Source organism: Alosa pseudoharengus, unplaced genomic scaffold, assembly GCF_046254945.1.
Source record: "Alosa pseudoharengus isolate Yale_2024_CS ecotype anadromous, Long Island Sound unplaced genomic scaffold, YU_APseudo_1.1 YU_APseudo_1.1_scf_22, whole genome shotgun sequence".
NCBI lineage: Eukaryota > Metazoa > Chordata > Actinopteri > Clupeiformes > Clupeidae > Alosa > Alosa pseudoharengus.
In genome coordinates this window covers 33,040,726-33,067,197 of record NW_027468680.1, presented here as the reverse complement: position 1 = coordinate 33,067,197, position 26,472 = coordinate 33,040,726, and the positions used below count along the sequence as shown (strand labels likewise).

The following is a 26,472-nucleotide window of genomic DNA, read 5'->3' as shown; positions in this document are numbered from 1 at the left end:
CAGAGATGTTTTTGGTATGAATGCACATAAACGCGATGCAGCAGCCACGGAACAGACACGCAACGCACACGCCACCTCGGTGGTCTGAACGAGCCTTTAGCCTACCATTTAAAGGTGCCACACCACTTTTACAAGATAGCAAAATAACACAGTAGGCTGACTTGTTGAGTTTTTGCTCCTGCACCATGGAGGACAGGCCTGTTGTGATTCCTGTCCATCATTGGTGGGCTTATCGATTTAAAGTGTGCACCCCTAACATTTTCAGTTAGGGGCTACAGTGCTCCTAGTTAAAAAAGTTAGTTTGGCACCCTGTTTTACCCCGATGCTGTTTTTATGCCGTCACAACAGCATTATATTATCAAAGAGCATTAGAGCATTTCTATCAAAAGCCCAGAAAATGTCAGTGCTTACAGACAGGATGTGGCCTATTCAATTAAATATCATTTATATAATTGTAATAAATTGTATCCCAACATCCATTTCTGCCAATAAAAATGAAAGCTATAAATCAACACAAAAGAAAAACATGAATAATCCTGTCTGAAATGATCAAATTAAGGTTTCTGTTTGTGACCAGTTCAAGGTGAGCCTTATGTGCTGCAATAATCATGCTTTGTGATTCCCATCTTTTTTTGAATCTGTTGAGGGTTATGTCATATTTGTATGTCTCAAGAATTTCATAAAATCTATGGACATTATTATGGATTGTACATAGAAATTACTATATTATTATTATCGCGTGCTGCGTGATGTTGCTAAACAACCAGTGTTTACAGCATTCCTCTGGTGCAAAGTGGATGCTGTAAGGGGTAAGCCACTATTCTTTTCCTCTGATATATACGGCATTAATTATTTATTTAAAAGTATTTTTCTTGAATCACCTGAAAACAATGTCATGATCTTTTAGAAGTAGTATATAATCACTTGTAATCTTGTTTTAGCGAATGTTTAAGAGAAATCAGTAACTTTAGCGTTCATAGTGTCTTCCTCTATCGTAATGTAGGCCTATACAAAATTGTAGTTTACATAAAGTTATTATTATCAGTCCACAATGAGTGGAAACGATGTCATAACCTTCTGTTGTATGTGTTATTATATTGTATCTGTTATTAGTCATATTTGAGGTTTTGAAATTAGTTGAAATAGTTTTTGCCGTTATTAGCGTTTAATTGGTATTTGCTGTTACTGTGTGTAGGGAATGGGAGAGAGCCCACTGTGCGTGCGCACATTCTAAACTAAGTATGAAACGTCAAACGGTTCTCTTTATTAAATAAAGTGGGTTCTGTCACCTATTTCCATTATTGTATATCATGTGCCACTATGTATATTTATTATATTATTTATTATATGATTTGTTCTATGTATGGCCTGTATTAAGCTAAGCCAAAGCCTATGATAACGGCATAGTGTAAATCTAAGGGGCCTATACCTGTATTGTATAGGAGCTTGTTATTTATTGATCATATTGTATAACTTCTGTATTGTATTATGTATTCTTGTCACTTACTGTATGTCTAATTATTATCATGTGTATAACTTATTATTTACAATTATCGATGTAAGAGTTGCAAAGTGGATGTTGTAAGGGGAAATGGGACAGAGACCGCTGTGCGTGCGTGCATTCTAAACTGCCCCATTCTGTGTCCAGTAAACAGAGTTGCAGATAGCCCATCCTTTTGTGTGTGTGTGCACTTCATTCATCTTGCCCTGTGCATTCAACTGGTCCTAACCACTTCACATTTGCTAAGCTTACATGTCCACTAAATCTATCCAGAATTCATAATTTTTCTACATTTTCGTACGGGGGAGCATGCTCCCGGACCTCCCTAGCATGGGCATCCATCACAAATCTTTTAAGTATTCAAAAGTAACAAAAGGACATGATTTCTTCATCACAGTACATTGATAATAAGCTTTGCACAGAAAGCCTGTACATTCTTCCATCATCACGTTTGAGCTGCATAAACTTCCCCTAAAACATTATGGATGTGACTTGGCTGTGGAACTGACAGACTCATAAACAGGCGTCTTTTAAATGTATGGAAGTGCTATGGAACTGAGCATACATATTGCTTTATCATTCCCTTGTCTATCTGAAAATTTCTAAATGATAACATTTACCTAAATAATTAAAATGACATGAGATTAACATGAGTAACCTCTGTCATCAATTATGAATACTTTCATAATAACATGCTATAAGGATGGGTATACTGTAGTTAAAGAACAGGTCTCTCTTGAAAATGTGACACAAGGAGTTGGGACTTCTCTTGGAGAAATAGTTGTAGGCTATTATTCTGACTACTACAATCTTCAATAACTTTCTCACCACCTTGAAAGCATCTCTGCCCTAGCTCGGTCTGCATTAATTATCCGATTCTATGTTACAACCGTTTTGCATCTAGAAAAAAGTACATCACAAAGGATGAAATACAAAAATGCAAAGCATAGCCTAAAATAGAAATAAAATGCAGCAATTGGTACTTATAGTAATCATTCAGGACTAAATGACAAAAACCTGAACCCTGAATCATGAAACTTCTACTTCAGCATTATGACTGTCCACCTAAATCAAAGAATGACCTTGATCAATAAAGTTGTATATTCAATAGCAAACGACTTGCTACTGCACCTTTTTTGTCTTTAGGGGTCCTTCTGATGATCCCACAGACTGACACAAGACTATCAGTTTTGATATGACTTCATACTGGTGCCTTTACCTTGTTACACTGAATTACTGTAAATGAAGGCATTGCTTTTTTTTGAGGGGGGGGGGGGGTTATATGACACAACCAACATTAATTTACAATTTATAGACAATTTTGAGTTTGGAACATTATTTTACCCATATTTTGACATTTCATTTAACCAGAACTTATTTCAAGTGTTACAGTAGTTCACTGTTATTTATCCTAATCATTTGTATGAAATATTTTTTTGCACATTAATCGATTGATTGTACATGAATTGAGGCACAGGGATGAATTAGCCTACACACATAATTATTAGTTCCAGGTATTACAGTAATGCTAGTGAGCTTCTTTTCTTCCTGAATTGCGTTGACATTGTATGCAGCTCATATTTCCAAGAAGACAGACAAAGGCCACCATGGGCCATGCTGCTGAGTGATGATGCATTGTTTGTCAGGGGCATTGATTTCCATTCTGTGGCTGCTGCAGTCTCGATGCGTGATGGGCGCCGGCCGCTGGGCCCCACACACGTAGCCTTGATCTGACCGGGACTCAGACCTCCACACTCGAGAGAACCTGCAGGAGCCACTCTCCTCTGATAAGATGAAACTGTGTGGGAGGGGGGGGATGGGTATGATAATGGTGTATTGAAAAAAGGCCTGCATATAACTATTGTTGTTTTCTGACCAGACCAGGTTTTTTACCTTTTAATGCCTATAATCTACTGCAGCAATGGCATTTAATAAAGATATCCACTGTGGTGAATAGCATCTCACGAATAGCACGAATAGCATGAAGCGGCCGTGGTAAGCATAACATAATGCTCAGACCATAATAAGTTCTATCTCGTTACTAAGTAACACTTTGAAACGACAGTATACAGCGGTTTGCCTAAACTGACAATTGAATACGCTTGCAATGCTCAGCTTGTTCAACGCTAGCGTTACGCTAGCAGTGTTTCCCACAGAATTGGATTAAATTTGTGGCGGTAGCTGACTTGGACAAGGGGGGGGGGGGGGGGGTTGTAGGATGGGGGGGTATTGAGATCGTCTTGGTAGTGTATAGGTCTAATTGACTGCCTGTCACATAAGACGTTCGTGAGTTACACAGTTAAAAGGCTGCTGATGTGTGGATGCAATTCATAACGTTTTCTACATAGTTAAAATAAAGGTTGTACTTCTCCTTGGGACAAGCATTTTTGAATTTTGGAAAACACTTTTCCATTTACATCGGGATTTTGTAAACATTCAGTGTCAGTCAATAAAATGAGCCCTTCAACGAAATTGACAAGCAGCTGTAAGTAGCCTAGGCTACGCATGCTAAATTCGACATCCAAACAGTATTCTAACGTTAGCTTTGAGATATTGCTTGATTGCATAACTTAACTTAGTTTAGTCTCTTTAATGTAGCCTACTATGTTGTGATAAGACCTTAGCAGAGTTAACTTCAATGCAGCAGTTTTTAACAAATTTGCGCAGCATGGTCACTATGCTAAGCGGATTTAATAGCAATTTAGCCAGACGTCTTCTATGCAATGCTTCTATGTGGCAACAACAATCCTTTAACAATCGTGAATATTTTGTTAAATGCACATGCAGAGGAGGGGCAGCGGGCTACGAGAGAGAGCGGGGAGTGGTAAGGAAAGGCTGCGTGCGTAAAAAGTGCATCTCAATGGCAATGCAAGGATTTGATCTTATATTTAATTTAATTTAAATTAAATTAAACATAGAATATTAATCTGTGGCGGCCGATTTTGATTTCATGGCGCACCGCCACAGATTAGTCAATGTATGGGAAACACTGGCTAGCGCTGCAACCATTCCGCTCCCGAACCATAGAGAACAACCTGCCGCTTGCCGCTGGCCAGTGTGATCCCTGCCTAATGCTTACATTTGCTTGTTTTTTTGTTTGCTTGTTTGTTTGTAAATTTTTACGAGGCGCTTTTATATTGTACTGCATCTTAACATTTTCCTGTTGATATTGTGAGCTTCTTGGGGATCATTAGACATTCATTGCTTGAGGGACTGACTAGGGATATTACTGAGGATCAGACTCATCCACAATAAACATTAATTCAGGTTCTCAACCAAGACGATGATGACACTAAACAAAAATGTTCCTATGCTTGCATCTCGCACACTTTATTTTCATCACCAAATGTGTGTTTGGCATTTTGAGTGTTCGGTTTTAAGCTTTTTTGATGCAACTATGTCACTCCTTTTGGCTTTTAAGAACATCATGGACAAAAATTAGCCAAAAGGTTTCATTATTAAAGTTATGTCATCCTAAGGCTGAGTTTCACGAAAACATTGCAGAAGAGCTCCACCGCCTCAGGTTTAGTGAATTGGTGAATCACGACTCAACTTGAGCACATTGTTGGCAACAATACCCCTGATCACCTGAATGAGTGCAACCAATGCCATTGTTAGGCGAAAATTAGTCCTTTCCAAATGACAGCATTTTGGATTTAAAAAGCCATAATGATGTTCTTCTTCTGACCCAAACAGGTTTAAGTAAGTCGTGTTATCTGAGGGCCAGGCCCACACATGTGGGTTTATTGATTGTGTTTCGTCCATCTTGCACTAACCATCATCGACAAATGGATCAAATTTCCAATCATGCGGGGCCCCTACCGGGATCCAGATTAATTCTTACAATCGAATGGGAGGCCCAGGACCTGTTGTCTTTCAGGTATACTGGTCATCTTTTATTAACTGCATATTTTAAAGGCTGATGAGTTTGCTCTCCCTTTGGAATAGCTCAGCGGCGCCGTTTACCTGCTGAGAGAAAATCAATTTGCTCTTTAAGTAATGCCTCTGCCATTGCTAGCATCTTTGCCTTCTGAGTGGGTGCTTTGAAAGGAGCATCCACAGATGAGACAGATGCACAGAACAAAAGAGGGTCTACTAACATGTTAAGAGCCACTTGGCCTGTTTGACCTTGCAAAGGGAGCAGAGGTGTACAAACTTGGTTTAAGAAGGGATGGGGAGCCGAAAATGTGGTGTTTAATTATTGTGTATGGTTAACCTGATGTGCTTTTTTCCATTCACTCTTACAAACAGCATTAGGTTAAGTGTTACAGAATGGAAGCACATGTGATCAAGGAATAAGCTTAAGCAGCGATATCAAGCCAATGCCAGTGGATAGCTCAACCTTGGTGTGTGCCCGAGCATCCAGGGCTTCTGTTTTTCTAATGTTCTCTGAGTCACCTTATGCAATGATTAATTCCCCCAGATAAAAAAAAGAGTTTCTCTGCATAATGAACTTCCTCTATTAAAATGAAGTAGCTTAATGAAAATCCAACCGAGTCATTCCACAAGGAAGACTATATGCACACTGCTCAGACAAAGACGAGGAGGAGGTGGCAAACAAAATGGCTGTGGCCAGGGCCTCGCCTCAGCGGGGTCATTATGGAAGGCGACGGGGAAAACATTCACCACAAAACTGATTACACCGTGGGGCTGCGGCTGCTAGACAGCTTGTGGAGCGCCGAGAGAAAGGTCAGAGCAATTGCGGCGGTGGCATACTTCAGAAGCCCTGCTATCTATTAATCTTTAAACGGCCATTTCATGTGCAGGAACTGTTGGTGATTAACTCAGATAGATCTGCCGAGCTGCAAGAAAACCACAGCTATCAACATTTTCAAGCTTAAAAAGAAGGGATTGTGTGTGTGTGTGTGGGTGATATGTGTGTGTGTGTGTGTGCATGTGTGTATGTGTGCAAGGAGAGAGTGTGTGTATTCCTGCCTCTAAAGCTGTTTTGCTAATCCAGGGTTTCATGTCGGCAGCATTTGAAATACAACACACAAGCGGGGCTCCAGAAAGCGGCGGGGAGGGGAGGTGAGAGTTGGGGGGGGGGTTGCAGGAGAATATGCAAACATTGCCATTTTCAGTCGGGCAGTGTCCGGGGCGGACCGCAGGGCCTTGGGGCCGAGTGATTGATCGGGCCAAGTGACGGCGTTAAAATGCAGGCCTTAGGCAAAGACTGCCGATCGCAAGCAGCACACCGAGGCCCACTTCTCCGTCAAACATGACAGCCGCTTACGAGAATGGATTACAAAAGTTGGCCCAGTTGATAAGGTGAGACATGGAGGTGGGAGAGGTGTGTGTGTACGTGTGTGTGTCACTTCCCTCTACTATCTTATGCACATTAGACATATGTATTGCTGGGTGTGGGTTTTGTTTGTTTTTGTACATGTTACAAAATATTCTTGTAAAATCAATATGACTTTACACTCAACATGGTTTCATACATCATGCATTTATGCCAAATACCCTCATTTGATCTAACTGAGTGTGGAATGTATGGCAAAATTTGAGTGACAGAGACATGTGAGAGGGGTGGGGGGAGCAAGAGATAGAGTATATCAAAGGAGATGAAGATGAGGTGGAGGGAGGAACGATACAGGAGGCCAATAGCTAGCTTGACTCTGAATGGCGTTACTAGCTCCAAAAACAATAGAGTGTCCCAGTGACTTCCGTTTTACTTCCGCTACAAGGGACCTATCTTTCAAAAAAATATGAACGGGAGTTAATGGAGAGGTAACAATTATTTTTTGGTCCAGTTTGAATTGTGCCACGAATTTCACATATGATGTGTGTGAATTTAAAAGATCATTTTTCACGTCAAGAAAGTACTGTTGTTCGATAGACTTCAAAAGTTATGTTGGTTTTGAGCGAATCCGCTCAGTGGACTACATCTCTCGTCTCGAACGATGTAGCACTACGTCACCAACGTAATGAAATGATAAGATTAGCTGTTATGCTAGTTAACAGTTGCATCTTGCTGCCTGCTATGTCACTTAACAGTATCTAATGTACAGTCTATGGACGAATACAACTTACCTGATGTGTTTAATCCTCTGACTCATGGTATTTTCATCGGCAAGGAAAGCCCAATTAAGACCTGTTGCTGGTATGCTTGTACAATCTAGTGTGGCTGTGAATGAGCTAACGTCACTAGCGCGACTGATGGGTTTGTAGTCGTTGGAATTACGATCTTTCACAATGTTGTAATTCAATAGTTACGAAACAAACTGCAAATGTCTTTACATGAAAAATTGTCTTTAAAATTGACAAACATCATATGGGTAATTCAAGGCACAAGTCAACCGGGACCAGAAAATAATTTATTTTTCGCCATAGCCTGGGGATCAACATTTTTTGCAAGATAGGTCCCATGGAGGCAAACGGAAGTGGCATCACTGGGACACTATATACAAGGCTGTGCTTCGCAGCCAGTTGCTTGCTTACTGTACATGCTAGTAGTAGCCAGGGTGGCTGGCATCGTAGGCCTACATCAACTCAGACGTATTGTTTGATTAGTCTAAAATATAAGCTGCTGAAACCCTATGTTTTTGTAAGGATTATTATTATGCCGGCTTCCCTTTCCTGCTTTAAAAATAGTTGAGCAGAAATTATTGTAAGTCCCACAGGCACCAAAATTGGTAGAGCTTCCAAGCCATGGAGGGATCTCACATAATTAACTCACCACGACTTTAGTTGGGTGCTACATTAAGCAATTTACCACAACATTCTCACCACTTCACCACACATTCACTGGAGGCACTACATTTCGTGAAATTCCTTCTATAGGGGGTGCTACAACTGCAACAAAGAAAGCTATTTTGTAACCTTAAATAAGGGTCTTTTGTAACTTGAAATAAGGTGCTTTCTTTAATGACAAAATAAATCAAAAACGTTAAGAATAAAAGAAAAGAAGTGATTATAATAAGTCAGGCTCTGTGTTAAACTGTCCATCAATACCAAATTATTGTAGCCTAGTGCCTAGTGTAGAAGTGCCCACATTTACTATTCACAATATCAGGGCTCTACAGTGCGCCCATTTCACTCGCACATGCGAGTAAAAATGATGGCGTGCGAGTGCAAAAAAATATTTAGGCGCACTGGTGCGAATGACTTCTAACCATGTCAATGTTTGTCTACAAAATACACCGCAACATCAAGAAACATTACTGGTGCAAACCATAGAATCACGTCGCGAATGCAGCATAAAAACTACACCTCCCATCAACGTTAGCAGTTTCGCCTTGTGACTCGCTAGTAGTTGCTTCTATCAAATCCAAGAGCACGCAGAAAAAGTGGAAAGTTAGACTAGCCAGCCAAGATGCAAAGATTGAAGAAATTAGTTCTTCTATCCACCGAATTCATCGGATATCGTAGGAACAAGATGAGATTCTGAGAATGCAGTGAGAGAAGGAAAGGTAACCTAACATGCCTTTTAGCCCAGTTGACGTATTTGGATTAGCTACAGATGGATTTACAAATAAATAAATTAGCCAACATTTGGCAGGATACTTGATATACAGGCTAAATGCAAATATGGCAATGTATTATACTATTTTACATTAACAAAATGTAGGAAAATAGAACAGACTGAAAATAAAGTAGGCACTGATCTTTAAAATCCTATTTCCTGTAGCCTAAATTTTGTCAGCAATTGGTGCACTGGCATGTTTAAGTGTTAGCTGCAGTGTAATGTTAGATTATGTTTAAGTTAAGTACAGAACTGACTGTGCGCCCAAATTTTTGTCTGTGCTCCTAAATTTTTTAACTTGGGCGCACAAGTGCTCCTGGAAATTTTTTTTAGTGTAGAGCCCTGAATATTGAAAGGGAGTTCATCAAGAGAAATTAATTACTTAGTTTTTTTTTATCCGTTCTCCGGTTGGATGCGGGTGTGGACTAATAGACCATCCACCGGAGCTGCATTTAATAGTAGCCTATACTCTAGGCCCGCCAACTATTGGCTAAGAAAAATACTTGCCGACTCCTGAGCTAAACATTGTTTACACTCCTACACTGTTACACGTTTTCTACTGAACTAGTTAACTGAACTGAAAATAGTTAATGGAGATATGGACTAGGCTATTTCTGTTTATTATGCACTTGAAACGTGCTGTAGGCCTGGGCTACATTTGCATATGCACTTGCATTTCTCAATATGAAAACTTCCTTATTTTCAACAGAACTCAAAGATAAATATAGCCGCAAGCGGCAATGGCGGGCCCAAGCACCTGCGGGCCGCAACCCGTGACATGTCAGAATCCAACAAAGCACCGACGTGGTGAGTTTCTGAAATGTACATATTTGATGCGTGTGCTATTTGTTTTTGTATTTTATTTTCTGCCACATTTACTCGCTTGGCCAGGTGGGGGCTTAATGCAAGGCAGGCCCATTGGGTGTCATCATAGTCATAATATATATTAACCTGAGAAATTTCAGACCATTCATTTCAAGCAAAGAACATTTCTGATACACTTTTTGGTTGACCAGATGGTGGCGCTGTTAGGCATTGAAAATGTGAATATCATCACAATAATGATATCCAAAATGTTTGTAAACTTTCAGATCAATCACTTAAGGTATTGTCTATTTCTGGCACATTTCCTGCTTGACCAGGTGGTGGCGCTATGCAAGGCAGGCCCATTTGGTGTCTGGATCTCGCTTGGCCAGGTGGGGGCTTAATGCAAGGCAGGCCCATTGGGTGTCATCATAGTCATAATATATATTAACCTGAGAAATTTCAGACCATTCATTTCAAGCAAAGAACATTTCTGATACACTTTTTGGTTGACCAGATGGTGGCGCTGTTAGGCATTGAAAATGTGAATATCATCACAATAATGATATCCAAAATGTTTGTAAACTTTCAGATCAATCACTTAAGGTATTGTCTATTTCTGGCACATTTCCTGCTTGACCAGGTGGTGGCGCTATGCAAGGCAGGCCCATTTGGTGTCTGGATATCATCATAATTATAATATCTATTAACATTAGAAGTTTCAGACCATTTATTCAAACCATAGAGCATTTCTGGCACATTTCCTGCTTGACCAGGTGGTGGCGCTATGCCAGGCAGGCCCATTGGGTGTCTGGATATCATCATAATCATGATATCTATTAACCTGAGAAGTTTCAGACCATTCATTCAATGCACTGTGATTTATGACACATTTCTTGTTTATGTGGTGAGATATTAAAATCATATCAAATATATTACAACATTCAAAAATCCATTCACAATTTAACATCAGCGACATCTTGGCATAATGTTTGCCAAATTTCAAATGAATCTGACAAACCGTCTAGGAGGAGTATGTTCAAATTGATCATGTGACATCAGTATAATTGTCATTCTTTCTGTTGCCAGTTGGTGGCGCTATGCCAAACATGCATTATTGGCATGTGAATATTATCATTAACATGGTCTTCAATGACCTGTGAAATTTAAAACATTTCAAGCCATGCATGGTGAATTATGACACATTTATTGAATGTGGAAGGGTATTAAAATGAACAATTTCGCCATTTTGTCAAATTACAACATATCAAAAAAAGGCTTCACAATTTAGAATCAGGAACATCTCAGCGTCATGTATACTAACTTTGACATGAATCGGATCAACCGTCTAGGGGGAGTACGTTAAAATTGATCATGTCCACAACGCACAAAATCTCAATTACCTCACTTCCTGTGGGCGTGGCTAATGGCATGTTTATAGAAAAGTTGTTTGTTTTTGGGAGTTACATACACCCACCAAATGTGGTGTGTGTATCTAAAACTATATGCCAACCACAAATCACAGTGACATAAGGGGGCGCTATGGAGTTCCTGGGCAACGCCCGGTGCCAAGCTTTTATCCCTGTCTATTCACTGTATCACTTGATGTGTGTGCCAAATTTCATGCGTTTTCACCCATGGGAAGCACCTCTTTTGGCATCATGATACATCACATATTTCATCACATATTAGTCTGCACAAAATCCCAAATACCTCACTTCCTGTTGGGCGTGGCTAATGCATTGTACATACGAAAGTTGTTCATCTTGGACAGACACCTACCAAATTTGGTGTGTGTAGCTGAAAGTATATGCCCACCACAGGATCAGTCATCTAAGGGGGCGTAAGGGGGCGCTAGCGAGTCTCTGGGCCATACACGGGGCCAAGCCTTTTTACCTAGCTGTTTTGTGTGACACCTGATGTGTGTGCCAAATTTCAAGACTTTTCGATTATGTTAACCACCTCAAAATATTTGCCAACCACGGGATCAAGTCAAGTCAAGTCAAGTCAGATTTATTTTTAAAGCGCATTTAACATGCACATAGTGCAATCCAAAGCGCTCCAACAAACAAGACACATAACAAGACAAACGATGCCGGATGGAGCGGCGTAGTCGCGAGCGTGCCCATGACATCAAGACATACATTTAAAAAATAACAAATACAAAAAATGCAGGACGGAGCGGCGTAGTCGCCAGCGTACCCGTGACACGTGAAACATGCAACATATGAAACATTCAAGACGGATAACAAACAAACAAACAAAAACAAATAATAAAATAAATAATTAATAAGACATTTTAAAAAGAAAACTCATGTTAATTTAGATCAGTCACCTAAGGGGGCGCTAGCGAGTCCCTGGGCCACGCCCGGGGTCAAGCTCTTGTACCTAATGCGTGACAAATTTCAAGAGTTTTCGACCATGCTAACCACCTCAAAAACAGGAAAGCAAAAAAGTGGAATAACAATAATAGTGAAAAATAATAATAATAATCCTTACAAAAACAATAGGGCCTTGCGCCCTTCGGTGCTCGGGCCCTAATAATAATAATAACTAGAAATGCAATTCCAAGGAATTACCAGTGCATGAAAATGCTAAAGTTGTGAAAATATCATGTATATAGTTAAAACAGATAATACAGAGATGGTTACTACGGTGATGCTAGGATATACATGGTGGTTGCATAGCTTAAGTTGATAGTTTAAAAGTAAACTGTTGAAAGTTGTTTCCTAGGAAGAACAATACAGTGCATTTTCATGCACTGTAATAATCCTTACAAAAACAATAGGGCCTTGCGCACTTCGGTGCTCGGGCCCTAATGAACATACGGAGTATTCTTAGTTTGTTATGCCCTTTATCATGTGTCTTACATGTTGTGCATGCACTTCTGCTGTAGCATTAATTTCAGTTTATTCAGCTATATTTCTGAAGAAGACATTGTGTTGCCTCAGGCCCGCTGCACATCTTTTGAAATTTGATTTGAAATAATCAAATATGTCTTAAAGTTAATTTATAAATTAACTTTCTTTGCATTTATTTGATTACCAATCACGATACACTGCTAATAATTGTTTACATTGTTAATATGGACTTCTGGAAAGTTCTGAAATGCAAAATAATAGAATTTTAATCATGTGATAAAATATGTGATTAATCGCGATTAATAGAAATTCATCGATTAATCGCGATTAAGAAAAAATTAATCGTTTGATACATGAAATGGTGGCAAATCTCGGTAGCATAGACTCTGCTGTGTCTGTGTGTGTGTGTGCATGTACGTGTATGTGTGCGTGTATGTGTGTGTGTGAGTCCGCTCCACTCATCTCCCAGCGGCCAAGCGTTAAATGAGGTGTGTGCGGAGAGCTCCAGCCGGTATTAGCTCTGCGGTCTGCTCAGCGGCACTGCAAAGGTCACCGAACACATGTACCTCCGCAGAGTGAATCCCTCAGCAACTTCATCGATCTGCTCACACACACACACCGCCAACTACACACCTTGCACACTGAACAACTATGTTTCTATGCTATCATCAGACTCGGGATGATGTGTGTGTGTGTGTGTGAACTGCATGTACATGTGCGTGTCTGTGTGTGAGTATACATGTATGTGAGAGTGAATGTGTGTTAAGTGTAGGTGGGAGAGTGATTTTCTTGTAGCAGAGGTACGTGTACGTGTGTCTGTGCATGAAGCATCTACTGTAGGCTACCTCTGTATAACTGCACATTAGTATGAAATTAGTGGCCATTATGTTACACCTGACCTGCCGCTTTCAAACGAGCCAATGAGCCCACACACCTCTCCCTTAGCACATCGCAGAACTCTAGAAAAAAACATATAACAAACCGATGCAAAATGGATGGTAAAGGGATTCCGAGGCAGGATTCTAGGCCTTCGGCTGATATCATTACACACCGCTACTCGTTCAAATCCTTGGATCCAGATCCCGCAGCCAAACATCTAAGCATTCTTAGAACTCAGCTTCCTGAAGGAAGTTATGATCTCCACACAAAATATAAAATGGCATCTCCATCTCTCTCTCCTTCCTCTCTTTCTTCCTCCCTCTCCTTTCTGTTTCTCTCTCTTCTTTTGGAGAGCAGAGATGAATTAAGGAGAGGGAAAAAGAGAGAGAGAGAGAGAGAGAGAGAGATGGCACAAGGCCTAGTATTGATTCTGTTTCTATGGCTACAAATACTTTACAGCATAATAAGCCTATGCCTCAAGACTATTCCCCCTTAAAGGCGGCCAAATGGCCTTGCTGTTATCTACAAATCACAGCTCTGCACGTTTGCTGAATGGCTCTACAGCTCAGGAAATATATCAGCCGCGTGCAGGGGGCTGAGGCAGAAAGCCGAATCAGCCAGGGCCCAAGCGTAAGCACTTTTTTCCACGCCGGATTTTTGGGGTTGGCGGCCTCTCGCATCACAGGTTTGGGTAGTTGACGTTTTTATTTTTTTCTGCCCTGCCTCTGACTTAAACGCATTGAATATTTAAAGTCTTTAGCCCCCACCGTGATTCGCCTCCCGTGAGATTTGTTTATGACCTTGGGCAGAGAGGGGATGAAGAATGGAGCTTTCTGAGAAGGCCCGGAGTGGTACTCCACTGGTGGCTTGCCTCGGCTTGGTACCACTTGGCTCGGCTCGAGGCAGTGCGGCGCGACGCAGCACAGAGGTTACCCCTGTCACTGCAATTATCTGCCCGTCGTCTGGCAGTTTGTCACACGTCCGTGGTGGCGGTGGCAGAGGCAGCAGTAACACAGAGAAACCTGGACGGACTGATGCAGTGGCAGGAGCTGGAGCAGTGAGGAGATGTCTCCTCTCTGTCTCCCTGGTATGATGTGGTGTGACGTGATGTGACATGACTGACGGGGAAGAACGTGACGGCTCAGACACAGATCAGTTACTACAGACAGCTCTCCTTGGAAAGCTGCGTGTGTCCAAGGAGTTTTGCATGAGAAATGATCAGATTGAAGAGGAGTCACACCACTAACGAGATAATAGCAAAATAATGGTAGGTATTGAGAGATAACAAGCGTGATGCTTTGGCCAATTTTAAGAGAATGACTTTTGATGTGGGCTTGAAACTTGATTTTGTGCAACAATGTTTAATTCAATGTCAATTTTGTCTCCCTTATGCATCTACTGTCTGGCTGCACCTCAAACTGGTTTGAGCTGCTTTCTTCTTCCTCTATTTTGATTTCACGTGAAAAGAAAAAATGATCAGCAAATTTAGAGAGAGACATACACAAATGAAAAATTGTGCTTCTGGTATACAAGGCTTTTTATACTAATAACTGCAATGAGTCATGTTCACAATTCACTTCTGTCACACATACGCAGGGAAAAATATAACCAAGACGGAATGAGAGAAAAAAGAAAATCTTTTTCCTCCCTTGCCATTTGAACACAAAATGCTAGTAATAGAAAGCTTGCCTCTGTCGCTAAAACAGCAGTTTGAGAATAATTGCCAAAGAGGTGACTGGTACAGCATTAAAAAAAAAAGCTCACAGGTTCTACTGAAGTATGACAGAAAGAACACTCAAAACTCTAGACCTCTGACTGTGACAAGCTTTGTTGTGTAAACTCGGCTTCTTCCCGGCGTTCACCTGTTTAATTATTTTCCATATCTAAAATAAAGACAGGCAGAGACACTGCACAGATTCCACAGTGATCCGCCTGCCATCAGAGGGGAAGACTGGTTTATTATAAGCAACATACCAACACGCACACACAGAAAACTCCCTACATCTTGTTTGAAGAACACAAAATGAACACTACAAAGCATGCCAAAACTGTGAATGATCAAACCTAGTTTAACTAGTACCTTGCTCAGGCCAGGACTAATAAACAGTAATGTACTGTATACCATCTGCCTCACCCTGAACATTCACTAACCTACAGTATCTATCCACTAACTACTTGCGATATAGACTATTGTAAACTCTAAGCTTACTGACCAGCACTAGGCTAGTATGAGGCTTCTTCGAAGTAGTGGCTAGGCATAGAGTCAGCTTCTGGGTTCCATTGTTTTTTGTTTGTTTGTTTGTTTTGCTTGGGTTTTTTGGGAACTTTGGGAAATGTATCCCTAACCCTAACCCTAACCCTAACCCTAGTCGACCCACTCCAATTTGCTTACAGAGCCAACAGGTCTACAGAGGATGCCATCTCAAACCTCATGCACACCACCTTAACTCACCTGGAGGAGGGGAATGGGAATTATGTAAGGATGCTGTTCATTGACTTTAGTTCAGCATTCAACACGATAGTACCTCTCACCTTGGTCACAAAATGAAGGCCTTAGGACTGAACACCACCCTGTGTCACTGGATATTAGGGCTGGGCGATATGGCTGAAAACTCTATCACGATATAAGTATTTCATATCAGTCGATATCGATAATTATTGATTTTTTTTAAAAATCTATTTCAGATAAGGACCAGAAGGGAGAAAAGTTATTTTAAAGGTGCGATTTTAAAGGTGCGATTTTTAGGACTGTTACCGAACGTTCTGTAGGCCAAAATCAAAACACTGGTGAACGTTGTCAAGACTACCAGACGCGAGCCTCTTCTGGATTGCCAGATGTAATGAAGACTTAGCTAACATTAGTTGACCTGCAGCTGCTTGAACGTTTCTCCAACCATGACCCAGCTACACATTACGGAAACAGTGAAAAAAACAATACCTCTCTAACCAATGTAACACATTTAGCTGAAGTTAGCGATGCAGATGAAGTTTAGCCAGGCTACCTGTTTTGGAGAAATATGGCCAGCTCTGCGTCAGACTTGATATTCTTCGTTTGACAAAGACGTCACCATCTCAGGAAGCTCCTCCGATGTCCACTTAATTTGTTTCTTGTTTTAATTTTGGAAATTTGCCTGCCTCTCGTAGGCGTTCATGACTAACTGACAGCTGTTGACAGTTGGCCTTTGCTAATTTGGCAACCCAAATAGGAGGACGCGCTAGCCCATTATTAATACGCTATTCTAGAATTAATCGTTCAAAACATAAACGAAAATTCCAAGAGATTCCACCCCGTAATTCATTTTTTTCATGTGTTTTACGGGGTTTTACAGGTTAGAGTAATGTTGTCAAATAAGCCATTGCTTCAATTCATCGTGTTTCCTTACTCTCTGACAACATATGGTGATCATTTTTGGAATGGTTACAGTTTATTTTCCATTATTTCCTACATACTGGACCTTTAAACTTAACCAATTCCTCTGATTTTAATCACCTCAGTTATCAATCAAAGCAAACAGGGGAAAAAATAGCAATACAATGATGAAAAACACTCAAATAAATAAATGTGCACATAAGTCTGAATGAAAAGCAGCACTGGTTGAAGCCTGGAAATATTGTAAACAAAGCAGCTTAATTGGCTAGTTTATCATAGTGTACTGGTTAGACTGTTCAGTTTCCCCACGTGTGTTTATATTTCAAATGAATACTTTTTCTCCTTGAGGCCCGTTTGAGTCTGGGAAAATACTTTTCCATTTGCATCGGGATTGAGATGATTAGAACTTAGCAGTCAATTTGAATGCAACAGTTTTGAACAAACTTTAATAGCTTTAATAGCAATTTAGCAGTAGTCTTGCACGATTGTGAATGTTTGGATTACATGTGCATGCTGAGGAGGGATGCGCCTGTTGAGAGGGAGAGAGAGAGAGAGAGAGTGCGCAAGGGGCAAGGACTCATTGAGAGTCTGTGTTGAGGTAGGCCTACTTCTATCGCCTAGGCTACTCTGGTCGAGTTGCACATAGCTACAATGCAAGATATATTTAGCCTATTATTTATGGTCAACGTAAGGCGGGAGGTGTGTGTTGCTTTTAATTATCGAATGTTCTATCGAACGTATTTTTTTTTATTTGATATCGATTACATGTCTATTGCGATATATATCGCTATCGTTTTATCGCCTAGCCCTACTGGATATTTGACTTTCTCACCAACCGTTCACAAGTGGTTAGAGTGGGGGGTCTGACATCTGACACATTAACCATCAGCACTGGTGCTCCCCAAGGCTGTGTTTTGAGTCCACTGCTGTACAACATCTAGACATATGACTGCAAAGCCAACAGTAGTCATACCTCCATCATCAAGTTTGCAGATGACATGTGATCTTGGGCCTGATTATTAACAACAATGAACAGCTCTACTTGGATCAGGTTGATGAGGTGGCACAGTGGTGTCAATCTAACAGCTTGACACTGAATGTCAATAAAACCAAGGAAATCGTAGTGGATTACAGAAGGCAGCAGCAGAACTACAGTTACACCCCACTAATGATCAGCGGGCAACCTGTAGAGAGTCACAAGTTTTAAATACCTTGGTGTCCACATTACTGAAGACTTAGGCCATCCTTACAAATATTTTCGTTTGCCGTAACCCGACCGACCCTGTCAATTTCGAACTGACGCAAATATTTTTTTTTTCCCCTTTTAGTCCGACCGACTTGCCGGTTGTCAACTTGCGTTAAGACCGACCGATTTTTTTTTACCAATACAAATAACAAATAAAATACTATTTATTTTAGTAGGCCTAAGTATTGTGAATATAAATTGCCTACATACAAACACTCTCTTAAATAAAACCCTGTGGCGTCATCTCTACACCATTGGTTTACGCATGTCACACTATGGCCTATACGCTTCGTTTCATTCACACAACGACAACGCTTTTACTTGGCACGAAGTTCTGGAAGAACTGTGCCCAGATCTTTTCCCATCCTTTCTCCCCTCTAGTCTAACGGTGACTGTGTTGAAGAATTGAAATTGGTTGTGGTCTATTCAGCATTTCTCAAAATATGGGTCCGCAACGTGGAGACTGCTGGTCCGCGAAGTCGTGGAGTGAAATTAGGCCCGGTGCTTCGTCTGATAATTTGCTGCGCAGTTGATCAAGATACCGCGGACCGACAAAAAAAAGAAAACAAACGTTTCTGCTATCGATGTCATTAAACATGGAGCCATACAATAAAGTGGTGGTATGAGCATTCATTCAATGCAGGCGTCTGCGCGAGAGAAACAGAAACTAATCGGTAACGTTGGTATCAAAGCTCCGCTTCAACCTGTTGAATGCTATTTAATTGTTTAACGACACTTAATAGAACGACGTTGATTTTTGGAACTTCCATAGAAACAGAGGAGAGACTGTATAATATAGCACTGAGTATTGTATAGTCAAATTTGAATATACTGTAACGTGGCTAAAAGCTATTGTAGCCTTCTTTCTATCTGTTAAAGATCAACAGATCAGTGTTTTACGCCTATCTGCTCGCCAAAAAAGCTGGTATTGTGTTTCCTGAATCCTTACATTCAGGCATTCAAATTAAACTTCATTAAACAACATGTATTTGTTTTCTCCATTTCCTACCAATGTATGATGCTTGCATGAGGGAAACATCCCAAAACAATAGCACCCATATAATTGTTGCTGTTTTGATAAGTATTTCTTTTCTTATGCAAGCATCATGCAACCATGCAAAAGCAATGAAATTATATCTTACATTAGTAAAGCAGTCCTTTTTTTTTTTACTTTGAATCTTGAAAAAAAAAAATATTGACCTACCTACCGATTTTTTTATTTTTTTGGCTGTTACTGCAAACAAGAATATTTTTAAGGATGGCCTTAACATGGACTGTTAACACTCAATATGTTCTGAAGAATTCCAGACAACGACTCTACTTCCTTCGTCAGCTAAGGAAATTCAAAGTTTCTACATCCATGAAGGCCTTCTACACTTCAGCGGTTGAGAGTGTTCTAACTGGTAGCATCATCACCTGGTATGGGAACTCCACAGTTAGAGATTGTAGTACTCTGCAGAGAGTAGTGCGCTCAGCTGAACGTACTATAAGAACTCAACTCCCTGCTCTACAAGATATCTATTCCAGAAGAGTACTCCTAAGAGCCCAAAAGATACTGAAGGACTCTTCTCATCCTAACAATGGATTATTCCTACCGCTGAAATCAAGAAGACGCCTATGTAGTCACAAAGCCAGAACTGAGAGACTCAGGAGAAGTTTTTATCCCCAGGCCATCCGAACTCTGAACTCACACTATACTGACTTTGCACACATTCACTCCTCAGCACTCTCAAACATTTCCCAACTCTGAACTCACACTATACTGACTTTGCACTCATTCACTCCTCAGCACTCATGACCCCCCCCCCCCCACACACACACACACACACACACACACACCTACATGACTTTTAGCACTTTTACATCCCTCTCCCTATGCTACAGACCTTTTATTTATTTTCTTATTTCATCACACGTCAAAACACACACACACACACACACACACACACATACACACTGTGTCTGACTTTCTCCAACTTTTGCACATCTCCATAGAACTTTTTATTTATTATTTTTGATTTCTCCTCCATCTATCTACCCATGTCCTTGATTGCCTAGCCTTTCTGCCCCCCCTACCCCCATCCCCAACAACCACACAAAAAAACACACACACTTACATCATCACTGTCATCACCACACATACATACAGCACACTGCTTGCTACAGTAAGCCTCCTCTACATACTTGCTGCACACTGCCCCCCCCCTCTCCCCTACATACACAGCACATTATTTCATCAGGAAGCTTCTCCAACACACATCCCCAACATACTTACACCCACCCCCCCAATACACAGCACAGCATGAGGAAGCTTCTCCAACACACATATTGCACACTGCCCTCTCCCCACATACACAGCACACTATCCCATCTCCCTTGCCATCCCCCAAAACACACACCAAGACCCCTGGCAGTTGGGTTAGCCCCTTGAGCCGTGGATCTGCCCAAGGTTTCTTGACAATAAACTTCCTTCTATCCTTGTATCTTGTATCCTTGTATCAGCTACTACAAAATTGTGGCAAAATCCGGTTGAAATCATGTAATCTGACCAAGTCTTAGTGTCATCAGTGGTGTCCTTCATTAATCTGTGATTTTTTCCTGTAGGTGGGGGCTCTCTCTGTCTTGGAAGGTCTGAACAGGACCATTAAAAAGACATTTGCTGCATAACACTGGCAACTGGCTGGCAATGAACACCAAAATTGGCTTTAACAAGACCACCTGAAGAACTAGCCTACAACCTCAATAAACCCACATACCAGTATTTCTGCTAATTAATGCATGTCTATGGTGTTGAGAGCTAAAGTTTGGGCCTGTGCGGCTGGTGCTGAACTGCCACTGTCTCATCTGTGTTAGATGGGCGTAGGGTCCATTTCAATTTCTCAACACTGTGTGACTGTTAGACCCCCACAAAAGTCAACAAGAAGATTATATTATTATGTTAAGATCCTAGTTCACGATTTAGGCTACTATTACAACTTTTTTTTCGTGATTGTAGGTTTATCCCATAAAACCATATTCTAGCTCATAGAAGTAAAACAAAATTACTTGGTATGTCACATCATACTGTATGTGTACTTCATCTGGCATGATGGACAGCAATCCTAAAAAAGAGCTTAGACCAAAGCATCTGCTTATCTATCCACTGACATCTAGGTCAAGGTGTTAGATCACTCTGTCCTATCATTGATTTCCCCTGCACTGAAAAATCATTCAAAAGCCATGATAATAATAATCTGCCAAAGTAGAAATAGGGGGGTCGTCTTAATTTCAAGACAGCTCTCATGCTCTAAATTGTCCCACAAAGCGGCTCCCTGACCTAAAAAAGAGAGTTGTGTGTGACCAGATCAATAGCAACTGCCAGTTAGAACTGATGTGGCCAGATACTATTATCACCGTCTAATACATCTTCATTCGAGACCAGGCAAGACAACGACTGGAGGCCAGTCTATTGTTGAAAATAACTTGGCCAGCCAGCAGGCAGTGAGGGCAGGCGTCTCAGTGTAAAATACGAGTGTATGCTTGGAGGTGGGAGAGGAGGGGAGGAGAAAAGATCCCAGGGGACAGGATGTATTGAATAAAGAGAAAGTCCACTTAATGCATTTCACTAGAGGCAGAAAGCTGGTGGGCTGGGAAGAGATAGTGAAACCTTTATTTAAAAACTGTTGATAATGTGATAGTTTGCAGTTCACTGCCCGTGCTTAGATACAGCATAGATGGACAAACTGAACATTTTCTACACGGATGAAAACATCCCTTGATTCCTATTCTACTTCGGGTTTTTTTTTCTGCCTGTTGCTTTCTCGCCCTGTATCTCCCTCCTCTGTCTCTCTTTCAATTGGAAGGCTACTGTGAATGTTGTGTAGCTATCAGATGGAACAAGCAAATTGTTAACGTTGATTGATAAAGTTGAAAGGCTCAATCTGAAGTTACCAAACAACAATTTTCGTTATTATTATTAGCAGACGGTTATGTATAAAAAAAACCGCTTCTGAAATGCTATCATATCTATGTGGCGAACCTGGCGGGACATGTAACCTAGAGGTGATTTTGGAGGGACACTTTGGGAAATGTTAACGTTAACTTATCATACTTAGCAATAACAAGGGAAACGTTAGCTAGAATGCCGTGCACAGTTAACGTTACGTTATGTTATGTTAGCTAATTGAAGATGGAATTTACAAGTTACAACATTAAAGAAACACACACGTGCTTGAATGACCAAACCAGGAAACTGAAATGGAAACTCAACGTTAAAGCATATCATAGATATTCACTAATAGCGTTATCTTAACGTTAACGTTACAATTGTCTGTTGACTCCGTTAACATAGCAACGTTAACGTTAGGTTAATCTATCAAACTTACCACAGAATTCTTCATGGTTGATTTCACGGTAAATCCCTCTGTTCTCAACTCGTTCCTGTCTTTGGTTATATCTAAGGGTCTCATTTTTGTGCACATGGGTATAGTTAATAAATTGCAATGAATTCGGCGACAATGTTAAAATGCACTGCTTTAAAACAGTGATAAAACATTAGCATACACTCTTCACTGTTAGGGTTGCTAGGATCCACTTAGAAGACGCGCTGTGGTTGCTATACACAGAACGTCACTCCCGTTTCCGTCGGCATAGCAACCACACAGCCTGAAGCAAAGCAACACGTGTTAAATATGGTTAAAATAAGGTGTTTATGGTAGCCTAGCCTTCACCTATTACAATTTTTTTTAATTCCACCCTTCTGGACTGACATAGGCTACATTATGAATTACTGTGACAACGTAGCAGTTACAATACACAGTACAACACATACAATAATCAAATACAAAGTCATTGCAGTCATTGCCGCAGTCATCATTGCATCTTGCAGTCATGTTTCAGCTTAAATGTAACCTTATTTAACATGTTTTTTTAATTGATTGAGTTCTTTGAGCATTATTGTCAATGTGTGAAGTGCTTTGTGTTGCACTTTGTGCATGAAAAAAAAATATATATAGGCCTAGGCTAATTACCTAGGCCTACCTACAAGGCTAGGCCTATCTCTTGTTTTCAGCAGGAACATTATTTCTGGTTTTTCATTAGGCTAGAGTTAATGTCTGCAATGGTGGACATTTTTGTGCCAAGGCTTCGTGCTGAGTCATTCCAGTAGAGAGTGTGGCACTTTTTAATCTCCCTCATCCCTCCTGGAAACTTCCTCCACAGACCTACACAGTTATTAATCTTCCTGGGGAAGGCAATTTCTCTAAAAGCCCCTGTTTGCTTTTTATGGTCCCATTGAGAGGGACACTTGCTGTGAGTAGAGGGACCGTAAACAAGGGAGGAGGAAAGGCAGACTACCTTGGTTGTTGTCAGTGCTGATCACTTTGCCCTCTACTGTCTTTTGTGTAGGCTATTCAAAAGACAAATTAAGCGTTTTGTTTTTTCCTCTGATGTTTTTTTTTTTTTTCTTCGAGTTTGTGACCGTTTTCTTTTGCTGTAACATCATGCAGAAATCAGTCCTTCCTTTGATGGGCTTCAAAATAAAATGACATCCATGCATTTCAAACATGCTTTACATGTTATCCCCAAACAAAGGTGTATTTCACAGAAAATTATTATGAGCCTACAGACAATATGTGTCACTGTGTGTGTTATTCTTTTTTCTTTCTTTGTTTTCTTTTCTTATAGTTTTTTTTATCTGAAAAAATAAGCACACAGAAAGACAAATTGATACAGTAAAGGAACAAGAGAGACAGACAGAATGAGAGAGAGAGAGGGAGCAAACTGCCAGCAGCAGCTTAGCTGATGTGATAAATTGCTGGTGTTGTTGTCCGCCGTGTCTTCATCATCCCCACATTGGTTTCATCTCCGGCTCATTTGCCAAGCCACCACCATGCCCCAGCAGCAGTCGCAGCGAGGATGGCAGCAATTATGACATTGTTAAAAGCAGGACACGTTTGGAGAAACGGAAGCTAAAATGTGCTGAAAACATGCATGGAGAGAGACAGAGAGGGAGGGAGAAGGAGAGAGAGAATGAAGCAGAGAGCAAAACAGCAGGAAAGTGTGGAAATGGTGTGTGTGCATGCCAATTACTTAGCTCTAAATCACCTGATGGGGCCATCTATTAGTCTGTCATTCAGGGGCCCCGGGTGAGATGCCTCATCTGTTTGTCACTATCATGAAGTGAGAAGTGTGGATGGGGTCGCATGAGCAATGTGCCACATTGGCCTCTATCACAACTTGCCAAGCTCATCCACCAGCCCTAGGCTTTTCTTATCTGTGCTTGTAGCCTATGTGCAGGCACTTTAATGTCATCCATGAAATGAAGGATAATATAACCATGATAATAAGTACTTTTATATCAAATATTCTGATGCAGCTATTACATTCTTGTTTGGTGATTCTGTTTTTCCTTGTGTGATAATAGTTCCAAAGGGACACATGCCATGTAGGTTTATTGCCCGTGTGATGCACCACAATCTCATAGGAGTTTCATATAGCTCTCAAAGACCTCTGTGTAACTCTGGATGGATCTTAGCAGTGGATCAATTGAGGACACCTATGGACACACAGGCAGGCAGTAGAAAGCCACACTGTATTGATCATCATGAATAATCTAATCAACATGGCTTCAGTAACTCATATCTGAGTCCCAGTACACCGTGAAAGAGGATACATTTCCCATCAGCCCATGACAGTACACAAAGAGGCAATATTTTCAAAATGAAAATGTGCAATCAATTAGGCCTACAGTTTTTCACAATTGCTAAAACACTAAACCCAATTATCTGAACCAAATGCTCAGTTGCCTGAACACATTTCTTGAATTGATCACTATTTTGGCAAAACTATAAACAGTTTTCACATATAAAACACAATTTGCATATCACATAGAGTCTAAACACATTCTCATGCAATAAAACACGTTAAGTCATGCACCTGTGATGCATAATGGTAACCACAAGTGGCAAAAGGTAAACACAAAGAAAGCACAGATGTCATACGTATGTAAGATTGTGGCCAAAACTGGTACTGCAATCACTTTCAAATTACTGTAGAGCGGTGTATCCCCTCCCCCTCCCCCCTGACTGGCAGAGCTAGCAACCTGGATGCCGAAACACTACTGACTTTGTGATTAGTAGATAGTTGGAGGGTGGCGCATCAGGCCAAAACACAATATGACAACATCAACATCAGTTGAGGGCTGCAACTTCACTTTTTAAATAACAATATCCTGGCCGGACTACTGTTGTCAGTGATATAAGTATTTGAAATGAACATGATTTCTTAATGTCTAGTGACATATCAGGGCCATTTTATGATTAATTGAAATACATTTCTTACATACGGTTCCTTTAAACACAACAACTCAAAGTTGATCACACTTGTTTCAAAAGATGTGACACAACCAATATAAGCTCAATACTTTTACAGTAAATGTTGAATCCACTGAGTTATAAAATCTTTTTTGCTTTGTTTTTTTTTTTTTTTTTATGCAAAATGCATTTACTCTATTGTATGAAACTTTCTTCTGGAGCTGTATGTCCTGCCCTGAACACTGTGTTTTCTATTTTTGATGTAGTGTACAGTATAATGACTGCTCAGTAGTGTTTTAATTTTGACTGCTTTGTGAATGATCTGAAGACATTGTTTGGTTTTGAAACTGTTTTAAGGCGATTGTTCAGTTTTGCAGAGGTTGCCAGAGGTTTTGTAGGTGAATGTAGTTTAAGATTTGAGGTTTGTGTTTACAGTTTTCAGAAAAGGGTGCAAGGTTTCAAATGTGTTTTACAATTGTGAAAAACTGTAATATTTGCTTTTGGTTTCCTTTAATGCTGTGATTGTTCACAGGAAGTTCAAGGTTACATGGCATTAGCTTCAATTTGACAGCAAGAGGGATGCAGAGATGTGCAGTGTCACACTAGGATTATTCAAAAGGAAATGTGTCAAGCTGGTGATAATGGAATGGCATGAAAAAAATACAAGAGCTGTCATCTTGGCACGTGACCAGGAGATAATGATTGGATACTTAAAAAAATAAATGAGAGATGCTCAATATTCACATCTATGACCAAGACATGTCTTAGCATTCTATTTTTTTTATTACATGAAGCTATAAACAGGCCAAGGTGTCTGAACCACTGAGGCAGTGTGTACTGTATGTGATACTAAGAATAAGAGGTTTCTTTTTAAGCCACCAAGAAGATTCCACAACACTCCCTCACTTTTTACACAAACTGAAGCATGAAGCATGGCTGACTTATATATATAATATATTATATAAGTCAGCCATGCTTCATAACACATACATTCTCTCTCTTCTTTGACACACAGATACACAGAAATAGAGAGAGACAGGGCGGGTTATATCCA

At 40.5% G+C, this 26,472-nt stretch overlaps 1 protein-coding gene across 1 annotated transcript in view; it reads right to left on the bottom strand.

The window, feature by feature from the left end:
- pacrg (PARK2 co-regulated) overlaps positions 1-22,586 on the bottom strand; it is a 237,810-nt gene extending 215,224 nt beyond the window's left edge. Inside the window, exon 1 of the mRNA XM_076299775.1 lies at positions 22,491-22,586. Coding sequence (XP_076155890.1) covers positions 22,491-22,586 — 96 coding nt within the window. The remainder of the gene's footprint in view (positions 1-22,490) is intronic.
- Positions 22,587-26,472: the final 3,886 nt, after the last annotated feature.